This window comes from Cavia porcellus, unplaced genomic scaffold (genome assembly GCF_034190915.1).
Source record: "Cavia porcellus strain 051 isolate PalLab524CR breed Dunkin Hartley unplaced genomic scaffold, mCavPor4.1 scaffold_6, whole genome shotgun sequence".
NCBI classification, from domain to species: Eukaryota; Metazoa; Chordata; class Mammalia; order Rodentia; family Caviidae; genus Cavia; species Cavia porcellus.
In genome coordinates, this window is record NW_026947489.1 from 42805748 (window position 1) to 42827793 (window position 22046).

A 22046-nucleotide genomic window follows, 5' to 3' on the forward strand; every position below is an offset into this window, starting at 1 on the left:
ATCCCTGGTACCGATAAAAACGAAAAAGACCAAAAAAAGAATAATAATTATCCAATACTGGGTAATACGTATACCATTTTTCTTTTTTCTGAATATATTACTTAAATTATTTTATTTAACAAAAAGTTAAATACTAAAATAGTTCTAGAAATACTTATATTCTGAAGCTTAGCACATACTATTTTTAGCACCAAAATGTCAAAGTTTCTAAAAAACAACAATGCTTCTTTATCCTGATAGTAGTGCACAGTTCCCAGGAAAATTAAGCTTATAAAGTACTACGTAAGAGACAAAGAAAAGTTCTCATTTAAATGTCAATTTTATGTATTATAATCAATAAATCTGGAATGAAAGCCTACTATGTGGTAAAAGATTAATGAAATCATATATCTTTTTTTAAATTTTATTTTAAAATGGGTAAAATCAAACAGAACAAAACAGATCATAAGAAAACAATGTAAGATACAGATTTCAAAGTAAGACAACAGGAAATCTTCACTATCATATTATCTCTTGTTTTTTTTCAAATAGTTGTTCATATCGTCACATATAATGAATTCATACAAAACAAAGTAGTACTAAACTGATCAGAACAGGATGATGAAAGCAATTTAGGGCTTCAAAACCAGACAATAAGGAAGTCAACAATGGCTGCCATAGTGTCTCTCGTTCACTTCAAAATAGGGGTCCATACCTTCATGTCATAATAACAGAATCCAGATAGTCTGGCTCAGAAGTCTGAATTTAGTTTTAAAACTTTCTAGTTATATGGGGCTTAGATTCAGCCTTAGTAACATCATAAAAAAATGAAAACAGTCTTTTAAAGATTCATATAAGGATAAAACAACATACATAAAGCAATTATTATAGCACCTAGCATAGGAAGTCCTCAATGCATACTAGCAATTTTACTGTTGTGTCTTTATCTTTTCCATCTCATAATTATGGTATCATTTTCATTCCTACTGCTAATGTCAGGGGAATTTGTGGCCCAAGCAGGAGCTGTGAAGTCAGAATGCTTGGTTTTGAATCCTATCTCATTTTGAGATCATGTGACTATTTTACCTCAGTCTACACATCTGTAAAATGGGAAGCACAGTATTTTAACTACAGATCAATCAATGTTTTTTTCTTTCTTTCTTTTTTTTTTTTTTGGTATTTGGGCTTGAACTCATGACCTAGCCTTTGACAGGTCGGCACTTATGCCATTGAGCTAAATCCTCGGCCCATTAACCACAGCTGTTTCTAAATCAAGAGATAATACTTGCAAGATGAAAATGATGTCCTCCACATAAGAACTCCAAAGTATTTTATTTTTATTACAAATAAATATTAATGATAAATAAAAGCATAAGTTAAATGCAATAATATTTAAATTTTGATATGAAGACATCCTAGAAATGGGAACTACAATTGGTTGGGAAATTGTCCCTATCAGAATACCAGAGTAGGAAACAAAAGAAACAAGCCCAAAAAGAAAAAAAGTAGGAACAAGGAGGACTGAGGGGAGTATTCAGAAGCCTAAAGCTTGCTATTCCCCTAACATATCATCTGTTGTATATAAGTAAAATAAATCAAACAACTAAAAATAAAACAAAGCCTCAAAACTTATGAACAAACCTAGACTAACAATAACAGCAATCAAGAAAGTAAGATTTTCCTTTACGTTCCTCAACTTTTACTAATATTATTCTAAGGTCTTCAAAAATCAGGTTCATTCCCTTTTATGACTACTTTCAACTTCAAACTTACCGCTTTTTAAGAAAACCTTATAGTTTGATTATTATCAATGAACTACATCTTAATGGTCTCAGAGAGTGCAAGTACCTATATATTTTCCAACTAAAAAGTCTGAATCTCTTAGCTAGCTGGTCCTACTTGGCATGCTCCAACACACCTGTAAGAGGGAAACACTCAGCACCCTTAATTTATATGATCCTTAAAACTTCCTCCAGGATCAAACAGAAAGTTAGGAGCTCAGTACTGGCCAAATGAATAGCAAACTAATCTCTGTAATTAGAAATACAATACCATTAATTTTCTTCTTAAAAAATCTTCTACATTTTTGAATAAATATTATTTCTTTCATTTTAATATATGGGCCAAATGGTTAAAGATCTATTAAAGTCAGTTCAATTCCTCAATTAGTCTTCCCCATCTGAGTTTTTCTCAACACTTCCTCTCAAAACTTTCTCCACTACATTTTGGTATGTATATCATCTCCTTCGAATCTTAATCCATCTTTTTTATCATTTTAATTCCTTCAAGGTATCTGGAGCTGTGAAGGGACAAGTAATATAAAACTTATGTAATAAGTCTTAAAAAATACAAAGCATAAAGATAAAATATAAACCAATCAAAATATCTTTCTAGTAGCTCACCTAAATTTTTCATGTGCACATAAAAAGGTTGTTTTCTACTCCAGGATTTCTGAGCAGCTCCTTCTGGCAAGCTTATTGTCAAGCTCATTTGGAAGCTGCTGCTCTTCACGAACACCTAGAATGATGACGATCCCTTCCCAGAATGGGTCAGAGGATCCATTCCTGAAATGTTTTTAGCTTTGTTTCAAAGCAGGGAGAATGCACTATGTTTTACCAGTCCATAATAAGGAAAGTATTAAAATTATGGATAAACACTTGGACTGCCACCATCAGATCAGACTCTGCCAAATAAGGTATTTATTGGTATGGTACACAGCATGACACAAGCGGAACACCAGGTATGATAAAAGACCTTTTACTGTTACTCAACAAACTGAAGGAAAGGAGGATAAGAAAACTATTGTTTTGGATCACAGATTCTTCTGGGAACTTGTGGGATTTGAGAAAAGTGCTAAGGTTTCCATTATATCAGTGTGCAAATAACACTGTAAATTTTTGAAAAAGGTAAAGCAAACTATATATAAATAAAAGCAAGCTATATAAACTATAAACAAACTACAAACAAGTAAAACAATTAGGTTGCACTATCAACTCTCATCAAGCATGCTTCTACATCACCGTGTTGAATACAGAGCCTAGTTATGTTATCCTAGACTATTTTCTATGCTATTTCCAATTTTTTCTTTGGAAATATACTTCTATCAGCCTTCTAGCCTAACTCTGTTGGAACATAACTGCTATGTAATGCAAAAGACACAAAACACTTAAGAACAAATGGACAAATTATTTGACTACAATTTACCCTCCAAATACATCTTAGTCCAGCAATCTAAAAGAAATTATAAATTCTAGTTTTTTAATCTTAACATTTTTGGCTAGGTGTGGTGGCACATACCTGTAGTCCCAGCACTTGGGAGGCTGAGGCAGGGAGATCACTGTGAGTTCAAGACCAGCCTGAATTACACAGTGAGACCTTTCCTCAGGAAAAAAAACAACAACAACAAAACAAAAACAAAAAAAAATCCCTACAGCCCCACAACATGTCTGTGAAATTTTTTCTCGGTTATTAGGGAAAATGAAATTCATATTTCTGGGAAAAAAATCAGTAAAATTTTCTGGATAATAAAAACATGCTAATTTAATCACAAATGGCAAACATGATAAAGGCTTATTAACCTTAACTTGTTCAGAAATTTCCTGAAAAGATTGGAAAAGCATGCATTCTATGAGTTTCTCCTCTAAACTTAGACACCATCAATTATATCTAACTGCACATAAACCTAGTATCAGAAAAGTAATAACTGATATGGTAATATACAAAAGAGGTAAATTATAAAAATGGGGGATAAATTTAAGTAACTACAGACCAACCTATAAAGTTAATACAAGTATTAAAATTGAACACAAAAATAGATATATGTGGTTGTTTTTTTACTTAAATACATATTAAATTTCTAGGAATACATAATCAAATGAAAAATTACAAGCAGAAAAGTTTTATTTAAAGTTATTATCCTCAAGGCTGTCTGTGGAGAAGCATTTAGATAGATTATTTTAATGAGTGTTAATAGAGCAAGAAATTACTAGCAAATAAGATTTGTAATTTCTACTATAATTAGTTTCTTCTGCATGTGTACTTTATGTCCCTTTGAGTCCATTGCTACTGACTTAGATCTTCTCTTTTATCAGACTTCCAAAGAATGTTTTTATTTTATTGTCAGAGAACTATCTCCAGCTTTTACTGAAAAATGTGTTCTAGTTCACCACATTCTGTTTACTCCCTGCTTCCCACTATCAGCACAGATTCTTTTTTTTTCTTTTTCTGATTTCTAATGGTGGAAATTGAGTTTATTTAATTTTGTTCTTGCTTTCTAACAAATGCATTTATATCTTTAATTCCTCTATATTCCTCACTGGCCTCACTTCTGAGAAATAATGTTCCAATTATTGATTCAAAATAATATATAATTTTTATTTTGATCTCCTTAGATCAAGAATTACAGAGGACCATAATTTTTATGTTACAGGTGAATAACAATGACTAGAACCTACAGTGATCCTGATTTTTGATCTTTCATATATGATCTAGTTTTTTCTTCTTTGACAATTCAAAAAATTTCTTTATATTCAGCATTCTGATATCCCAAAATAAAAGACTATACTGACATTTGATAGATCCCTGCAATCAGGAAATCTATATTTGGTTCTGGGAAGTATACTTTAATCATATATTTGATAATTATTTCCCTCTGTATCACTGTGGTCTCGTCTTTCAGTACTTTTAAAGATAAAAAGAAAATAATTTCAATTTTAAGAGATTATCTCGGTTTACTTCAAATCCTGGGAGAAAAAAATGCCTAGGAACACCTGAAAGTGTGAGGAGTCTGAAAGACAGAAGCTCAGCATAGGAGAAAACTACTGAAAAAGCATCAGCAGTGCTTCAAGGTCCTAAGGAAAATATCAGTGTGGCTGGTTGGATATGGTATTGGAACATACTCCCTGTTTTGTGCCATTTAGCAAGTGCATAAACACACTCTGGGGGACACACTCTGCTTTGGTACAAGTTTCTAACAGATCTCAACCTCATCTTCCAACACTTTGCTTATGGTACTCATTTTTCTTCAAAGTCAATTTAACAACCGATCTTTATTATTAAGACCTCATCTTTATAACCTCTCATGGGAAAAAAAAAGAGAGAGAAAATTTTCATGAAGCCAATTAAATTCACACTCCTTAGAGTTTTGAGTGATCTTGAAAGTCATTACTTTCAATAAAACAATTCATTATGCTTGGTTGCTTCAGAATGCCTAACAATCAACTTTAAAAATGACTAAATGCTCAAAATTCATACAAATTTATATAGATTCTAATCAAAGCAAATATTAAAGTTTTCATTTACCTTCTCACACTTAAAGTATACTAAGTCAATAAAATATTATCCATTGTATTATGTATTATATATAAATATATATTACAGGTACATATTATATATATACCGTATATAATAACTACATAAATATTTAAATCACATTTAACTATAGTATTATATATAGCATATGTTACAAGTCAATTAGATTTTTAAATATAAAAAAGATGCTTTTTGAAATTTACAACTCTTACAGAAGTTATAGGTAGATTATTTTCTAAATTTTAGATATGTGAAGCACATTTCTGTTTTCTCAAAATCTGATGGTAAGAGCTTTTTGAAATGGCCAACTATAAAAGAAAGTTTATATCACATAGACATCAAAGAAAGTGCAAATTTTATGATAATATGACAGATGCTTGCATTAATACCTACTTGAAGAAAAATTCCTTCAAAACAGAAATGTAGCAGTTTCGCTATCCTAATAGCTCAGTTATTACATTGCAATTGTGCAACAAAACCCAGACAGTATTAAAAATTACAGATTTTTAGAGTCAGAAGGAGCTTTGAATAATACAATATTTCAGAACAAAGATTTCAAACTCAAAAGACTCATCTGAATCCTAAACCTACTATCCAAAAGTTGATGACCCTGGACAAGTGCAAAACAGAAATGGCAATGTCAGCCTAGAATTGTTATAAGGGCTCAAAACATGAGGTGATAATCTATTCAGGACCATGATTTCTCTGTCATTTTGACTTTAAGTAAACATCTTTTCTCCTATTTTGTGCTAAAAAATTAAGATGAATTCCTTCCATCACATAATACAGAATGTGCTTTTCTGATTTCATATCATACTATCCAAATCCTTTACTTCTCTACTTCTAAACATCTCCCAATGATTGTGCCTATCTTCTCAGGATACGTAACTTCAACAAGGTCATACAGCTAGTTATCAACAAAGCCAAGACTTGATCTTGACTCCCACTGTAGTGTTCTTTCCTCTTCATTATGGCCTTAAGATAAAATGCTTCACAGATTCTTACCTGAGGTTTGCAGACTGTTTTAAAACAAATCACCCAAACTGATGGAGGTAAAAACCTATACATTAAAACTGTAAAGTAAAAGAAAAACTGTAGAGTTCAAACAAATAATAAAGTCATAAAGTTACTTTGAGGCATTTACCTTTCTACAAGCAGGACAAAGCCCATTTTCATCAGTGCGAATTCGATGCCAACAAAATCGGCAAATCTGGTAGCCACAGGTGCAAGGGAAAAAGTTGATATCATCTATCTCCAAGGGCTCCATGCAAAGAGGGCATTCCACAGGGTCTTCCTTTGCATCAGGACTGCGAGACATCTTCACGTTATTAAACAGCAGCAAAAAAGTTTATAATAATTTAAGGGAGAAGAAAGTTCAGCACTGAGAGCTAAAACGCAGAACTTTGTAGACCTGCATTAAGGAGAAAAAAAGGTACTGTTTACCACTGGAAAGAATATTTAATTGTTGAATATTATATTCAACAATGAAGAATCGTATTATGAAAAAAATCTAGAAAATATTAACTTTTGCTATAATCTCAGAATGGACTTCTGAAAATTTTGCATATCAATATAAAAGGACTGGCATTAATTATTTTGATTTAACAGAAACAGACAAAACTTTCCTTTTGCTAAGTAAAACATTTAACAGTAATATACAGCACTAATTATAATACATTTTAGGAAAATAAGATACAGAACCATTTTAGCTTGAAAATACTCAAAATCATCTCATCTCTGATGTGAAATATAAAACATATCATGTACCTAAAGAGTATGAAAGCATTCTAAAATGCATCACAATTTACAAGGTCAAATGAAAAAGAGGAAGTATAAACATCTAATAGCATGTGAACGTCAAGCTCTTGCCATAGAAAATACATGCTAAACCTAAAAAAAAATAGGTTACAGAATCTGTTTACAATTGATTATGTAGTACTATGCCAATGAAAATTTATGATATATTTTATACAAGCATTCTTATGGTAATGTCATGAAAAGCCTGTAAGGAATATGAGAAAGAATGTTGGATATGGTGGTGAATGCCTGTAATCCTAGCACTTGGGAAACTGAGGCAGGAGAATCATTATGACTTCCAGGTCATCCTGGAAATTTACAGAGTAATTGCAAGGCCAACTTGAACTACAAGACAAGACACTGCCTTAAAAAAAGGGAAGGAGAGAACAGACTTTCATATCCCAAACATTTAGTTAAAAAAATTAAATGTATCTTACTAGATTATGGAGAGTTGGAAATTTTTAGGTAATAGTTTAGGCTACAAGTCACTGCTACATTGAAATTGCTAGTTCAAGTTGAAACCAATAGGCTGCAGACTAATCTATAATTGAATACAATGCCCATCAAAATCCTTTTTTACAAATAATTTGACAAGCGAATTCAAAATTTACACTGAATGATGAACGCACAAAACTAATCTTGAAGCTTCTTATAAAAAAGAATGGATTAGTTTTATAAGGGTACTGAATATCCTACTACCACAAAGTTACAGCAATCTAAATAATTTTCTATTAGTCCAAATTAGACAAAATAACTAAAGAACCTAGAAACAGAACCAAGAATTTATAAGATTTTAATATTTGATAAGAGCTATATGACAAACCGAAACAGAAAGGAGAGGCCAATATATTAACAGTATTGGAACTCTGGACTATGATCTTGAAACAAAAACTGTATATATCCAAATCATACTATAATTAAAGTCCTGCCTGACTTGACTAAAGAGGCATACAATGAAATAAACAACTGAAGTGCTGAAAGCACAAAAAAAGGGTCTTTCTTTTTTTAAATTTTAGGATACAGAAGGCTCTCTTAAGTGTACCTTCTCCCAATCAGAAGCCATGAAATGATACAAATGATTTAACATTAGTAACATGGAAAGAAGGAAACATAAATATCTGTGAAATGAAATGCAAGCAACAGAAGAAAGGATATATATTCTGTGCCCAGAATATCTAAAGAAATCTTACAAAGCAGGAAGGATAAGCAAATAATGCAAAAGAAAATATCAGAACAGAGTATAATGGGCAGTTCACAAACTAATTACAAGTGACTAGAGTAAATGGAAAAGATCATCAACCTCTTTAGCCAACAATAAGGTAATTTTTCTCCCTACTAGCCTGTCAAAGTTAGTCTCTTGTGACCGGAAGTAAAGATTAGTCCTTCACAAGTGGAAATAACAGCTAATCACCTTGTGCTTAGTTATACAATTAATAGTTGTTACTATGTGTATTCCTTCCATAAAGTCTGTGGCCTCAGAGTTTGTGCCTTTCTCTACTCCCATATTACAAATAAGAAGATATAAAATATGTATGTGCACCAAGCACCCTGCTAATTTCTGCAGCACTGTTTGTTAAGAGAAAACTTCAAGCATAATATTTATTAATAGGGAAATTTTTAAATAAATTAAGTCATAAGGCATATCTATTTGTGTTAACTCCAAAAGGTGTTTATTCTACAGTTCTACTTTTAAAAGAATAAGCCTGAGACATATAATCACAACTGCTTCCATATGAATATATAAATCCTGTGTATATATGTGTATACACACATATATATAAATGCATGTTTTTGTTTTGCTAACAAAATGAAACATGGGAGCTCAGACACCAAATTTTTAGTATTTTGTCACAAAGGACAAAAATGGAGGTAAGTAAGCGACTACTATTTTTTTGGTCAGTAAAAGCTGTACTATCTAAATTCTTACAAAAATGTTATTTCTGTAATTCAAATATTCAACTTTCCTTTAGGAAACTTGGGACTTTTATTATTAATTAGAAAGACAATAATGATGAATGGCATCTTCCTGTGAATCTGTAATTATTTCAAAATAACAGTGTTTTTGAGCCAGGCATGCTGGCACATGCCTGTAATCCAGCACATGCGAGGCTGATGCAGGAGGATCACTGTAAGTTTGAAACCAACCTGGACTACAAAGTGCGCTCAAGACCAGCCTGTAATGCATAGTGAGACCCTGTCTCAAAAAGACAAAAAAAAAAAAAAAAAAAAAAAAAAAAAAAAACCAAAATAACAGTGATTTTGCCTTTTTTTTTTTTTTTTTTTTTTTTAAAGACATGAGCCAGGTGTTATGGCACATGTCTATAATCTCAGCACTCTGGGAGGCTGAAGTAGGATGAATGCCCTGAATTTGAGGCCAGCATGGTCTACATAGTGAGTTGAGGCCAGTCTGAACTACAAAGAAAGACCCTAGGTAAAAATCAAACAAACAAACAAAAATGAAAATATCAATAGAACTCTACCACAAAAATAAACTTTATTTCAACTGTCACACCCAAGGCAGTCTTCACAGGATGTATTCCATGCACATGTCTTGCTTACATTGACAAGCAAATGTGCTTAACATTTACTCCCTGTATGGCAATCTTGTCACCTCTCTTCCTGTTTTGCCAGGAGCTTCCCATTATATTGTACAATATGCATTTAGTGGGGAAATAGATGTCAATAAAGTACAATATCAAGTATGCAATGAATGCTTAGAATAAAGATCAACATTTTCACATAAGTTGTTTACTTGCTTATAAAACCTAAAAGACAAACATCAAAAATAAAAAGCTATGTGAATTACAGTATAAATACAAACAAAAGTCTACCATAGAAATAAGCTTTGCTTCAACTGTCACACTCAAGGCAATCTTCATATATGACAACTATATGTTCCATACACAAGTATCACTACCCTGACAGCAAGTATGATTTCTTTCGGCGGTGGGGGGGAGGGGGGACCAGGAATGGAATTCATGACTTCATAATTGCCAGGGAAGCACTATGCCGCTGAGCTATATCCCTGGTCCAGCAAGTATGTTTTATTTTCTTGTACTTTCTTGTAGTACACAGTTGACATCTTTTTTGTTTTCATGTTTTCAGGTCTTTGTGATGCCGCACCTGCCTGTTCACCAGTTGACTTACCAGTGTGCTCACAAGGTTTTTGCATAATTCCCTGGGCAGAAACATTTTGCTTTTCCTCTGCTATAAATGATCTCTTTTGAGCTCCAATGCCAATCTAAGAAAATTTCACCATGGTATTTTGTGCTATTAAACTATTTATGTCAAACATGTTTAGGAAGGAGTATAACACAACCACTAGTCAATACTTTGTTTCAAGTAAGATCACAGTTGCTGCATAATTTATCAAAAATATCTACTCTATCTTCAGTCTTGTTATTGAAAGTTTCTTTCTCAGGGTTCTGTTTTGTCAAGGTTTCCCAATTTATATTTTCAACATGGTGAGGTTTGTTTTTCTGTCCCATAAAGGAGGCCAATGTTATATCTTTCTAAAATCCAAAGATTGTACTATAGGATTGTTTTGAAATTGCAACATCACTTCATTTGGAACTTCTCCTTAGTTTTGTGTAAAGTTCCTGCACTTGTCAATTTGTGCTTTGTTACCAATCGAATGTCACATTCTGATTAGTTTGGGAGAAGGAGCACCAAGTCTGTTCATAACATGATTTGGTTTATTACTATATAAATAAGGAACTGGTGGCTGAGTTCCAGGATAAATTTCTAAACTGAAAACATAATAAGTCTTCACATCTACAAAGGCATACATTTTTATGCCACATTTTGATCCATCACCTTTCTGTAAGTTTTTTTGTGGGGGGAGGTAGTGGGGCTTGAACTCATGACCTCATACTTGCCAGGCAGGTATTTGTGCCGCTGAGCATAACCCCAGCCCCCTTTCCTAAGTCTTCTACATGCCTTTGATCATCATGAGTTATCTCTGCTAAGTACAGTAGACCTATAAATGCTTTCAATTCAGTGAGTACGGTGTTATAATAAATACATTTTTAAATGACTATTGATGTTAAAGAAAATTTTATTTGCATTTCAGCCTTTGTGTATTTCACAGTATCCTGTAGCATTTCATCTGATACAATTTCCAACAACACTGAATGACATCACTGGCATTCTATCCAATAATACCTTTCACTACTGCCAAATCGCTCATTTTATTTTCTGACCTAGTTCTAACATAGGATCATTCCATTTGGTTGTACGGCCATTTCAACTAATGAAATATGTACTCATATTGCTGGTGTCTTCATCATCTGAGTTAAGGAGGTGTGTATTCCCTGTGTCTGTATCAGTCAATTCTTGCTCCATTTCCCTGTTACATGGTCAATATCAAAGTCATTATTGTCATCATCATCATCATGCTATACCCACACTATCCTTCCTTCTGTTATAAAACCATGTATTCTACAATAATGGATCATCTTCATTATCCATGCAGTAATAATCTGACAATTCACTTTGAACGCCTCCAAAACTTGAAAAATCTAGTTTTTCATGCACCATTGTACTGGACCACATCTACTAGAAAAACCAAAAGTAAACTTTAAAAACAAACAAATCCTGAAGTGATGTGGGTCCATCGGCCCCTTTATGACTCTCATGGGAACACAGACAAGACCAGTTAGATGTAGTATGAAGGTAAATCCAAATCTCATTTTACCCCTTTTGCACACATGGAACACTTCTTGTTATTTGTCACAATCTATATGTAGGGGCTGGGGATTTAGCTCAGTGGCATAAGCGCCTGCCTTGCAAGCAGACAGTCGTGAGTTCGATCCCTGGTACCGATAAAAACGAAAAAGACAAAAAAAAAAAATCTATATGTAAACATATAGATTGCTTCCTATTGCTTTCCCTCAGGGAATGGTACTAAGACATACAACTCAATATTATAATGTAAAGTATTAATTCACAGTACAAAAGTTAGGGATGCTTCCACTGGACCCAGTCTTATGCTCTGAGGTTGAAAGAAGTCCTTTTGGCGAACAGTTTCAGAGGGTCTAGTCCAGGGCCAGCTGGCCCCAAGGTACAAAAATGGCATGTGAGGGGCTGGGGATTTAGCTCAGCGGCATAAGCACCTGCCTTGCAAGCAGGCAGTCATGAGTTCGATCCCTGGTACTGATAAAAACGAAAAAGACAAAAAAAAAAAAAAAAAAAAAAAGAAAGAAAGAAAGAAATGGCATGTGAGAAGGCCATGATGGAGAAAAGTTGCCCAACCCATGGCAGCCAAGAAACATAGCAAAGGTGAAGAACAAAGTGACAGGTCTACCCTCCAATGGTTTGTCCCCATTGACCAACCTTCTCCAATCAGGCACCACCTCCTATACGCCCATCCAGCTGTGAACTCATCAATGGATTAATCCAAGAATGAGTATAGAGCCCAGGATCCAATCATTTTCTGAAAGCCTCATCTTTGAACACACAAAACTTTTAGAAGACATTTTAGACATAAACCATAGCTACAGTTAATATAAAAGAAAATATATCTGTATACTTCTAGCACCATGGGAAGGGGTCACACAAGCAGGTTGCCAAACGTTTTTACATGAATGGTAAAATGCTGAGGTAGCTAAATACAGTAAAACACTAAAACTTAAGGAAAAAGAACTGACTTGTGCCTCTTTCTTCCACTAACTAGCTATATGACTAGGATAAAACACTCAACAGCTCTAAGATTTGATTTCTTCATCTCAAAAACATGCAAGCACAAACTTTTTGAGAATTTCAAATATAGAGAAATTTCCCAAATCTTAAGTTTGGGACAAGCTACCTAGTGAGTTCAAGGCTATCCTGAACTACAAAGCAAAACTTTTGTCACAAAAAAACAAAAACAAAAACTCCCTTTCTAATATTCTAGACTAAACTTTCATATGGGGAAAAATAATTTTATTTCATAAACCAGTTTAGTAATATTAAGTAATATTAAGATAAAACTGATTTAGGGGCTAGAGATTTAGCTCGGCAGCATAAGCGCCTGCCTTGCAAGCAGGCAGTGATGAGTTCGATCCCCGGACCGATAAAAAAGAAAAAGAAAAAAAAAAAAGATAAAACTGATTTAAAACAAAGGACAATGTTATTTATTTATTTATTTATTTATTTATTTATGCAATAAGCAAGTAAAACCAAAACCTTCCCGGATGGATATAGGAGTGCTTAGGGATAGATGTAATCAGTTTTTATTCAGTAATCAATCAAGGAAGAAAAATATTTACATATCTACTTATCTTCAGAATAACTTGGTGAGAACATATTCTAGCCTCCATAAAAGATGTAACTAAAGCTATGTGTTAAAAGATACAGTTTAAAAGTAAGATGGCCAACTTTAAAACCCATACTCCTTCCAATGTAGTTAAGACACAAGTCATGATTACTTAAATAGTACTTCTATATATTTAATATTAAATACAAATGTCAAAAAAGTAAAATGGTATTACTTTTTTAAAAAATTATAACCTACAGAAAAAAATTCTTACCTAAATTCTTTTCATCTATATCATCTGCAACTAATACCACAGGGCAGTATAAACTCTGATATGAATAGTAATACTTTTGCATCACCAAAACCTCATTTATTGTATAATGTTTTTAGTAGTAAATGTAAGGCTCCAATCAGACCTGAACCCAGCTCCCAACCTGCTTGCCAGCAGAGACATTATTGTCAGCAGGGAACACAGCTCAGCACCACCACTGTCATTGGCAAGCACAGGATTTCGTAAACAAGATAGAGGAATTCTGCAGGTTCTGAGATATCTGGGGATATCTGGAGCCACCCAAAAATTTACACTGGACACTTCAAGGACATTGCCCACTGAGATAGAAGACAGTCTGAGAATTTCAATCATAGATGTTTATTAAAATCTTCCTGCCTAATATCCTTTGCCTTCTTTCTATCCTTATAAAAGGGACACACTTCTCTTTGTTCCCTATGTATGACCTTATCGCTCTCTGTCTGTCTGCACCCAGGCATAATAAATTCCACACCATGCTGCCTTTACACAGGCCTGGTGGTCTCAGCTTGTCTCTGCCCCTTACACAATGTGTTATAGTAAGTGAACAAAATTAAAATCATGTACTCAAAATTATGCTTGCTCAGAAATTCCTTATTACTTATAAAGCATGATTTTATGTTTAGGATTCTGTTCAAAGATAAGTCTTAAAACACACTAGAATGCAAAGTAGTACAGCCACTATGGAACCTAATTTGGCAGTTACTAAAAAAGTTAAATACAGAATTACAACATAATCTAGTAATTCCACTCCGAGTCACATCCCAAAGAATGGAAAGCAGAAACAGGCTAATGCTCAAAAAGCAATATTATTCCTAACAGCCAAAAGGTAAAACTAATCCAAGGACCAACTAACAGATCAGTAACAAAATGTAATATATTAATGCAATGGAACAGCATTCAGCCATAAAAGGTATCAAATTCTGATATGTGCTACAACATGAATGAATTCTGAAAACACTGCTAAGTAAAATAAGCCAGGCACAAAAAAGACAGATATTTTATGATTTCACTTTCATAAGGTATTTATAATAGGTAAATTTACAGAGACAAAAAGAATATGGGTTACTGAGCAGAGAGAAAGAATGGAGTGTTATTTTCAGTGGGTAGAGAAGTTCTTCTTGGAATAATAAAAATTATGAAGAGACAAAACATACTATACTCATTTAAATACAGAACACAGTAAACAGTACTTTGCAAAACTTCTGAAGTATTTGATTGCCTTATTCAAATTAATTTTTTAATTTTCAGCCAATCTAATAGCTAAATATGTATAAGTAAATGTCTGACGCAACTCCACTGAACAGTTACACAGAAATTATACTGTTAACTATACAATAGGCCAAATTATACTTACACTACAATTATACATAATTAGAAGTATTTATAAAAATGAAACATATAAATATGAAATATCTATTTTGTTCACTAGAATAATCTATTTGCTTCTCCCCCTGTACTGAGCAACAAACCCAAGGGCATTCTATCATTAAGCTGTACACCCTGCCCATTTTTATTTTTTATTTTGAGAAAAGGTCTTGCTAAGTTGCCCAGGCTGACCTCAACTTGCCATTCTTCTGCCTCAGCCTCCTGAGTAACTGGGATTACAGGCATGAGCACCATGCCCAGCCTACAGAAAACAATCTTAAAAACTCCTAAAAAACTATATATTCAAGGGATGGGGATTTAGCTCAACAGCATAAGCACCTGCCTTGCAAGCAGGCGGTCGAGAGTTCGACCCCCAGTACCAATAAAAATTAAAAAATTTTACAAAAACCAAAAAACTATATATTTAAAATACACATAGAACTTTAAACAATACATTTGTTAGGAACCCATAATGTAATACAACAGCATATTATATTTTATTTATCTAATGTTTTTTCACTATAAAATTGTTGTTTACTCAACAACTTCTCGCTTTTCAATACAACAGAAGCTTCAAGACAGCCAAGCAGTTACTGGTACATTATATGGCAGCTGCATACAAAACAGCTCCAACATGGCTGCTAGTAAATAACAAGAGGTCACATCTCCAATAAATGTGTAAAAGAATGAAAGAATTCTTGCATGTTATTTGTAACTGACAACTGTCTTTAACTAAGATGCCCAATGCATTTGTACTAAGGGATATATTTCAAAAGATATGTTGCTTATATAAACTATACAAAGACAAAAAACAGACAACAGTAGCTATCGCTAGCTTGCTAAATGAAAAACAAAGATAAGCGACTAACATCAGCACTAAGAATTAGTCTCCTTTTTAAATTTGTACCAAAGTATCAATATATATGTACCATGAATACACATTTTACAAAACTCAGGACTATTTGTAATATCTTCAAAAAGCTAGCAGAGCTTATTCATGTTTCAGAAAAAGTATGTACCTATGAACTGAAAGTCCCTCTCATAAATATTAAATTGCAGTTACAAAAAACCCAACTATGTGACATTGTTTCTGTCTCTCCATCATTTTGCTGAGTAAAATACTTATATTTTACTTTTCTACAACATAAACTGAAAGAAGCATACAAGTTATACAATATACTATGTCTCCAGTGATAGCTCTAAATTGCTTCCCAAAGGTACTGACTGTATTTGTAGAAGTCTGAAGTTCAATCACAAGGACAATCTCAAACCCAAGAAGGCTGATGTGAAAAGTAACCTGGGAAGAACTATGGGCTAGCTAGTTTGCAGATGAGAACCCAGAAATAAGGCAGACCACCCCTGGAGTCTGAACATATCTTTGAGACGCACTACTTCAAGATCTGTTTGGATCTGGCTAGGAAGCAATTTATTTTCTAGGGTCTCAATAAAAACAGCAAAGCAGTCGGCCAGAAATCAGTGGAGTTTAAAACCTGGATATGGTTAAAAAAGGAACAATAGCAGAAAGCCCTACCAAGAATGGATTCCTAAACTGCATGTGGGCTTAGCCCACTCTATGGCCTCATACAGCAACACTATAAGAGGTTTAGTATTGCAAGAGGAAAATAGATTCAACTAAAATAATGTACCTGAACCAAATAAACAAATAGTAAACACTTAAATAAGAATGGAAACTAGAAGACAAGTATTCAGAGTTGCTACAGTACTATTAAACACTAACTTTCCAAATAACACAAAATTACAACCTATACAAAGAAACAGAAAAATATAACTTACATACAAGGGAAAAAAATGCAGGCAAAAGATACTGCCTACAGGAGCAACCAGACATTCGGTTTAATAGACAATGACTTGAAAGGAGCCATTTATATAAAACTATTTATATAAAACTTTAAAAGCCATTTATATAAAACTTTAAAAAACTAAAGAAAATCATAACTTAAAAAGGAAAGTATGATGGTACTGTCATATAAAAAAAGACAGTATTGCCAGGGGTTTAACTCAATGGTGTAAGCGTCTGCCTGGCAAGTACGAGGTCGTGAGTTCAATCCCCCGTACAAAAAAAAAAAAAGTATCAGTAAAGAGATAGACACTACTAAAAAGAAGCAAGCTGAGTATAGTGGTGCACACTTGTACCCAGAGCTACTTGGGAGGCTGAGGCAACATTGTTTGAGCTCAGAAATTTGAAGTAGCCCAAGTAATAATGGCAAGACCCCTGTCACTTCAAGAAAACAAGTACCACTTCTCTATTTGGGAAGCACAATGACTAAAAAAATCCTATTCAGGAGTTTCAAAGTACATCTAAAATAGCAGACAAAAGGATTGGTGAGCCCGAAAGAGATCAAGTTACCCAAAGCACAGAGAAGAACAAAATATAAAGCCTCTGAGAAATGTAGAACATCAAACAGCGGCACCTCAGTTCATTAACACATTTGTTTGCAAATAATTTTTAAAACTAAGAAGGATTTGTGTACACTAGCATGCTAAATGAAAAGGCAAACTATAAGTAGTGCATAATACTTTATAAATTAAAAATGCTTCACGTAATTATAAAAATATATAATCACAGAAATATGATATACATCTGATGAAAGTAGTTATCTCTGAGAGGTTTAGTATTGCAAGAGGAAATACTAAAAAGGGAGAATGGGAGGAACTGGAACTCTGAAAATTAAACATGTGTTCTACAAAGAGACTATATATTCTATAACAGCAAATTTTATTTTACTTTATTTTTTGCGACAGGGTTTCACTACATCTTTCATGCTATCCTTGAATTTACTATATAGCTCAGCATGGCCTCAAACTTGTAGCAATCCTCCTCCTTCAGCCTCTTGAATGCTGGGATTACCGGTATGCATAGCCATACCCAGGAAGTAACAGCAAATTTTTTAAATAATTTTTAAAGGGCATTCAACTTTCAATCTTTTAAATATAAAAATTGTCTATTTTGTTCAACACTGTGCCATATATATGTACTGCAAATAATAGGTCATCAAAATTGGGGGGGTTATTTGACATTAAGAGCGATTCAAAGTATGCAAAAACAGCTTGTCAATGAGCAGGAAGGCTAGAAGTCATTTATTTTCTTGTTTTTATTTCCTTCTATTGTATAGTATCTAGAAATGAATATTTAGTTTTATAATGAGAAAACACTTAAACAATAAAAGGATCGAGGAGATGCAAAAACTCTGATGTATAATTAGAGAACCAGCATCAACATATTTTTCTATAACTCAGAAGAGGGCCAGTAGTTTAAGAAATTAAAGGCTATGCGTGATGAAAATGTTATTAGTAAAATAAAATTAAATCTATACAAAATAAAAGAGACTAGTCAATGTGCTAGTTTTAGATATTTGTCCTTCAAGATATGTTTCCATGCATCAACTTGCAGTATACCAACAGTAATGGACAAGACAGAAAATACTAATTCCTGAAGAAACACAAACCTGGACTAAGGATTAAAAAAGAAATTCATGCTTACCCAGAATCATTAAGTGTAAACTCTTTGGCCAAATCTAAATGTCACCCAATCACCTCCTAACCTCTGACCCCAGATGGCATTCTGCCAAGCCAAGTAATCTTTCTTCCACCTGGATACCATTCTCTACTTATCCATCTCTCACATAACCCAGAACATCACAGCTACTTCTGCGGTCCCACTTCCCAGCAAGCACTGATTCATATGGAAGCTCAGCTTTCAACTGATTTGGCTGAGTTGGGCAAGGCAGGAGAAAGGAAGCAGAAAAAGACAGTATCTAGTTAAACAGTGATTTTTATTTTTAAATAGTAACACACAAGAATTTTTAAAATTTTAAACAAAAACATAGTAGTCAAGCTTAGATATGAAAATTTCCCAGAGTTCTAAGTATTATATATTAGTTTTCTAGGTATGCTGCCATGCAGCTATTCAAGATAAAAATAACTAATAGTAAAAGTTTTAAAGGGTTTTTAAGTATTGAAGTAATAATTCTTATTCTTTAAAAAGAAAAAATTGATGTTTTAATTTTTGCTCTTTCTTAAACTCCCTTCATGGCTCACTATCGTGACACAGTAAAAGTCTAGAATAGAATGTTAACAGTCTCACACTATAAAACTAAAATAGTGCAGTCAAGAATCCCCACTCCATGTACCATTAATTCATTCTTATTTCCAATAGAAAACGTTCCAAAAAACCCCTAATATTCATGTAGAAAGTCTCAAAAAGAAATGAATGTCAGAATGTGTTTAAAGAAACATTCTATAAAGAACCCTTGATTCACCATGCTAGGTCAATTATGAATGTGAAACATACCAGTCTACACCTTTAAAAAAATAATTAGATAGGAAAAAAGCCTTCATTTTCAATAGCAATGCAAACTTAATCAACTCAAAAGCTGCAATTCCAATGTAGAAATTAACAAAATATACAGGCATAGGCTTTATTATTAAATTTTCCATATGAATTCATTATACCATGCACTCATACTTTAAAAGTTTAAACATTTCATGACCAATCATAAGCAATTATAAAATATTATATTCTTGTTGTAGCCAAACTCATCTATATAAATTATATTGTAAATAGCTTCAGGGAATTTAAACCTACAAATCTGCCAGGTGTGGCAGCACACCTCTGTGATTCCAGCATTCAGGAGGCTGAGGAAGATCGCCATTTGAAACCAGTCTGGGCTACATAAGCAAGTTGAAAGCTAGCATACACAATATAATGAGACCTTGTTTCAAATCAATTAGTCAACCAACCAATAACCAATTCTAGAAATTAAAAAAAAAGACAAACTATACACATACGAAATTTTGAGATCAAAGATATTGTTTACTCCATCATGAAATAGAAATTATATTTAACTCAGCCATACCACTACAATTTTAGAAAGCAAAATTTCTATTAATAAATGTAACAGAGAAGAGGTTCCAAATATATTTTATATTATACCACTGCATGAGAGGAAGAAAAATCATTGCTTAACATAATACTAAGAGAATTCTTCAGGGAAAAGTTTACCTCTACTACTTGATTTTGTGAAGCCTAGAGAAACACAGAATAACCAAAAGAATGTAATATGGGACCATTAAATAAAATTCATACTTCAATGTCCCTCAACAAAGTTTTATTGGAATGCAGGTACACTTCATATATTTTAACCATCTCTGCATCTAATAAGCAGAAGTGCATCCAATAAGCATAGTAGGGCAAGTCTGTCTGGCCCTATATCTTTTTCTGTTTTGTTATTTCGAGCAGTCTTGCTCAGTTGCTCAATAGCCCTGTACTTATATTTGTGAGCCTCCTGTCTCAGTCTCCTGGAGTGCTGGGATTACAGGCATGTGCTATCACAACCAGTTCATAATGTCAAATGTTGACCGGTTAGTGCTTCACAAGAGATGTTTATAGATTCCTAATTTAAAACCTCTGTCTGTGCTAAATAAGGTATTTGTGTGAGTGCCTGCAGTCAAACTCAAGGAGGAGATATAGGGAACCAATTTATAGTCATTATTTGTGATTAGCATCTGAAGAGGGAGAAGGAGAGGCAGCCTTATAGGACAGAGTCTCTAACCAATGGGATCTGATTCACCTTCAAGTACACAGCATCATAACAGAATTGAACTCCTGGCCACTCAGGAGACATGTGGTGAACAACTGCTTGGTGGATGGGATTGCAGGGCCACATGGTCACAAAAGTATTCTGTATAAAGTCCAAGGAAAAAGGGTTTGGGTTTTTTTCCCCCTTTATACATGCCTTGCTGAATTGGCTCTAACATGTTAGAGGAAAAAAAAAAAACTACTAAAGCTATTTTAAAACATAAAATAATTAAACATTTGTAAAATAAAATGCTACAAATGTGAATTTGATGATGCAGGCTCATTTTCCAATTAGACAAAAATCAAGAAATAATTAGTACTAAATAGTGACATGAAATCTGACACCAGTAAAACCAAGATATATAATAAAAGTGGAAGATCAGAGCAAGCAAAGATTTGCAAGTGATACAACATTTATTAGAATCTACATTAAGTTTTAACAAAAACTAATAATCAAAGTAGACTAGTTTGATATAATGAAGGAAACTGGGTGTTAAACAATGGTAGTGAGGAATGAAGGGAGAGGGGTGAATAAAAACAGGAAATATGTTAAAATTAAGTCATCATTTAGTTTCCTAGTTACAAACACTTTTCAGATCATTTTTGTAATATACCATAGTCTTCCTACATACAGAAGTATGTAACTCTTACCTTGTACTTCAGTTACTATGAAAAACTATAGTGTGTCTATTACTGGAGAGGAAAGTGGGGATCCAGAGCATAGCTGTGAATTCTGGAGGCCAAGGGAGGTAAGGGAAACAAAAGGGGGACAAAAAGGGAAGGAAAAAAATGCCATTTGAAGATTAACTTATTGAGGGCTCAGGATTTAGCTCAGTGGCACAAGTGTTTGTCTGGCATGCACAAGGTTGTGAGTTTAACCCCAGGTAACAACAACAAAAAAATCATGGCCTGGCATGGTCAAAATTCTATCTCTGAACATGACACCAAGATATGTACTGTGGAAAAAAGTGTTCTCTATGATACATGCTAACATGATACATGTGTTGTTAGAGGTATGTCTTTAAAATACTATTATTTTCTTTGAGTAACTTCCTAAAGTGCTGTTATTACATGCTTAGCCTACTGAATCTTTCAGTTTTAAATATCAACAGTGTTTCCATACTTTCAATACTATAATTTCATTATAATTAGCAGTAACAAAAAACATTTTTTTAGAAAAAAATTTGTTACTCACAATCCTATATTTTAGTATGTTTTCTGTATTTATCCAGCATGAGCTATACATGTATATATGTACTGTTTTAAGGGGTAAACAAAGGATCATTCTTATACCTTTTTCTGGAATCTAGCTTCTCCCAAGACCTGACCACAATTAACATCTTTTCTTTGCATAAATGATAGATAATGGCTCCAAGGCATAATATTCTATCACAGGAATATCCTAGTATGTAACTAGTTTCCTGTTACTAAATTTTGTTTCACAGTTTTTA

The 22046-nt window shown here is 33.4% G+C and overlaps 1 protein-coding gene across 7 annotated transcripts in view; it reads right to left on the reverse strand.

Annotated features, from left to right (window-relative positions):
- Positions 1-22046, reverse strand: part of Cnot4 (CCR4-NOT transcription complex subunit 4) — a 123320-nt gene that overhangs the window by 52899 nt on the left and 48375 nt on the right. For all 7 annotated transcript variants that reach the window (XR_010048064.1, XM_063250542.1, XM_063250541.1 and 4 more), the window contains exon 2: positions 6434-6700. Coding sequence is in view for 6 of the 7 variants with exons in the window: in XM_063250542.1 (XP_063106612.1) it covers positions 6434-6607 (174 nt within the window). In the remaining variant the exon portion in view is untranslated. The remainder of the gene's footprint in view (positions 1-6433; positions 6701-22046) is intronic.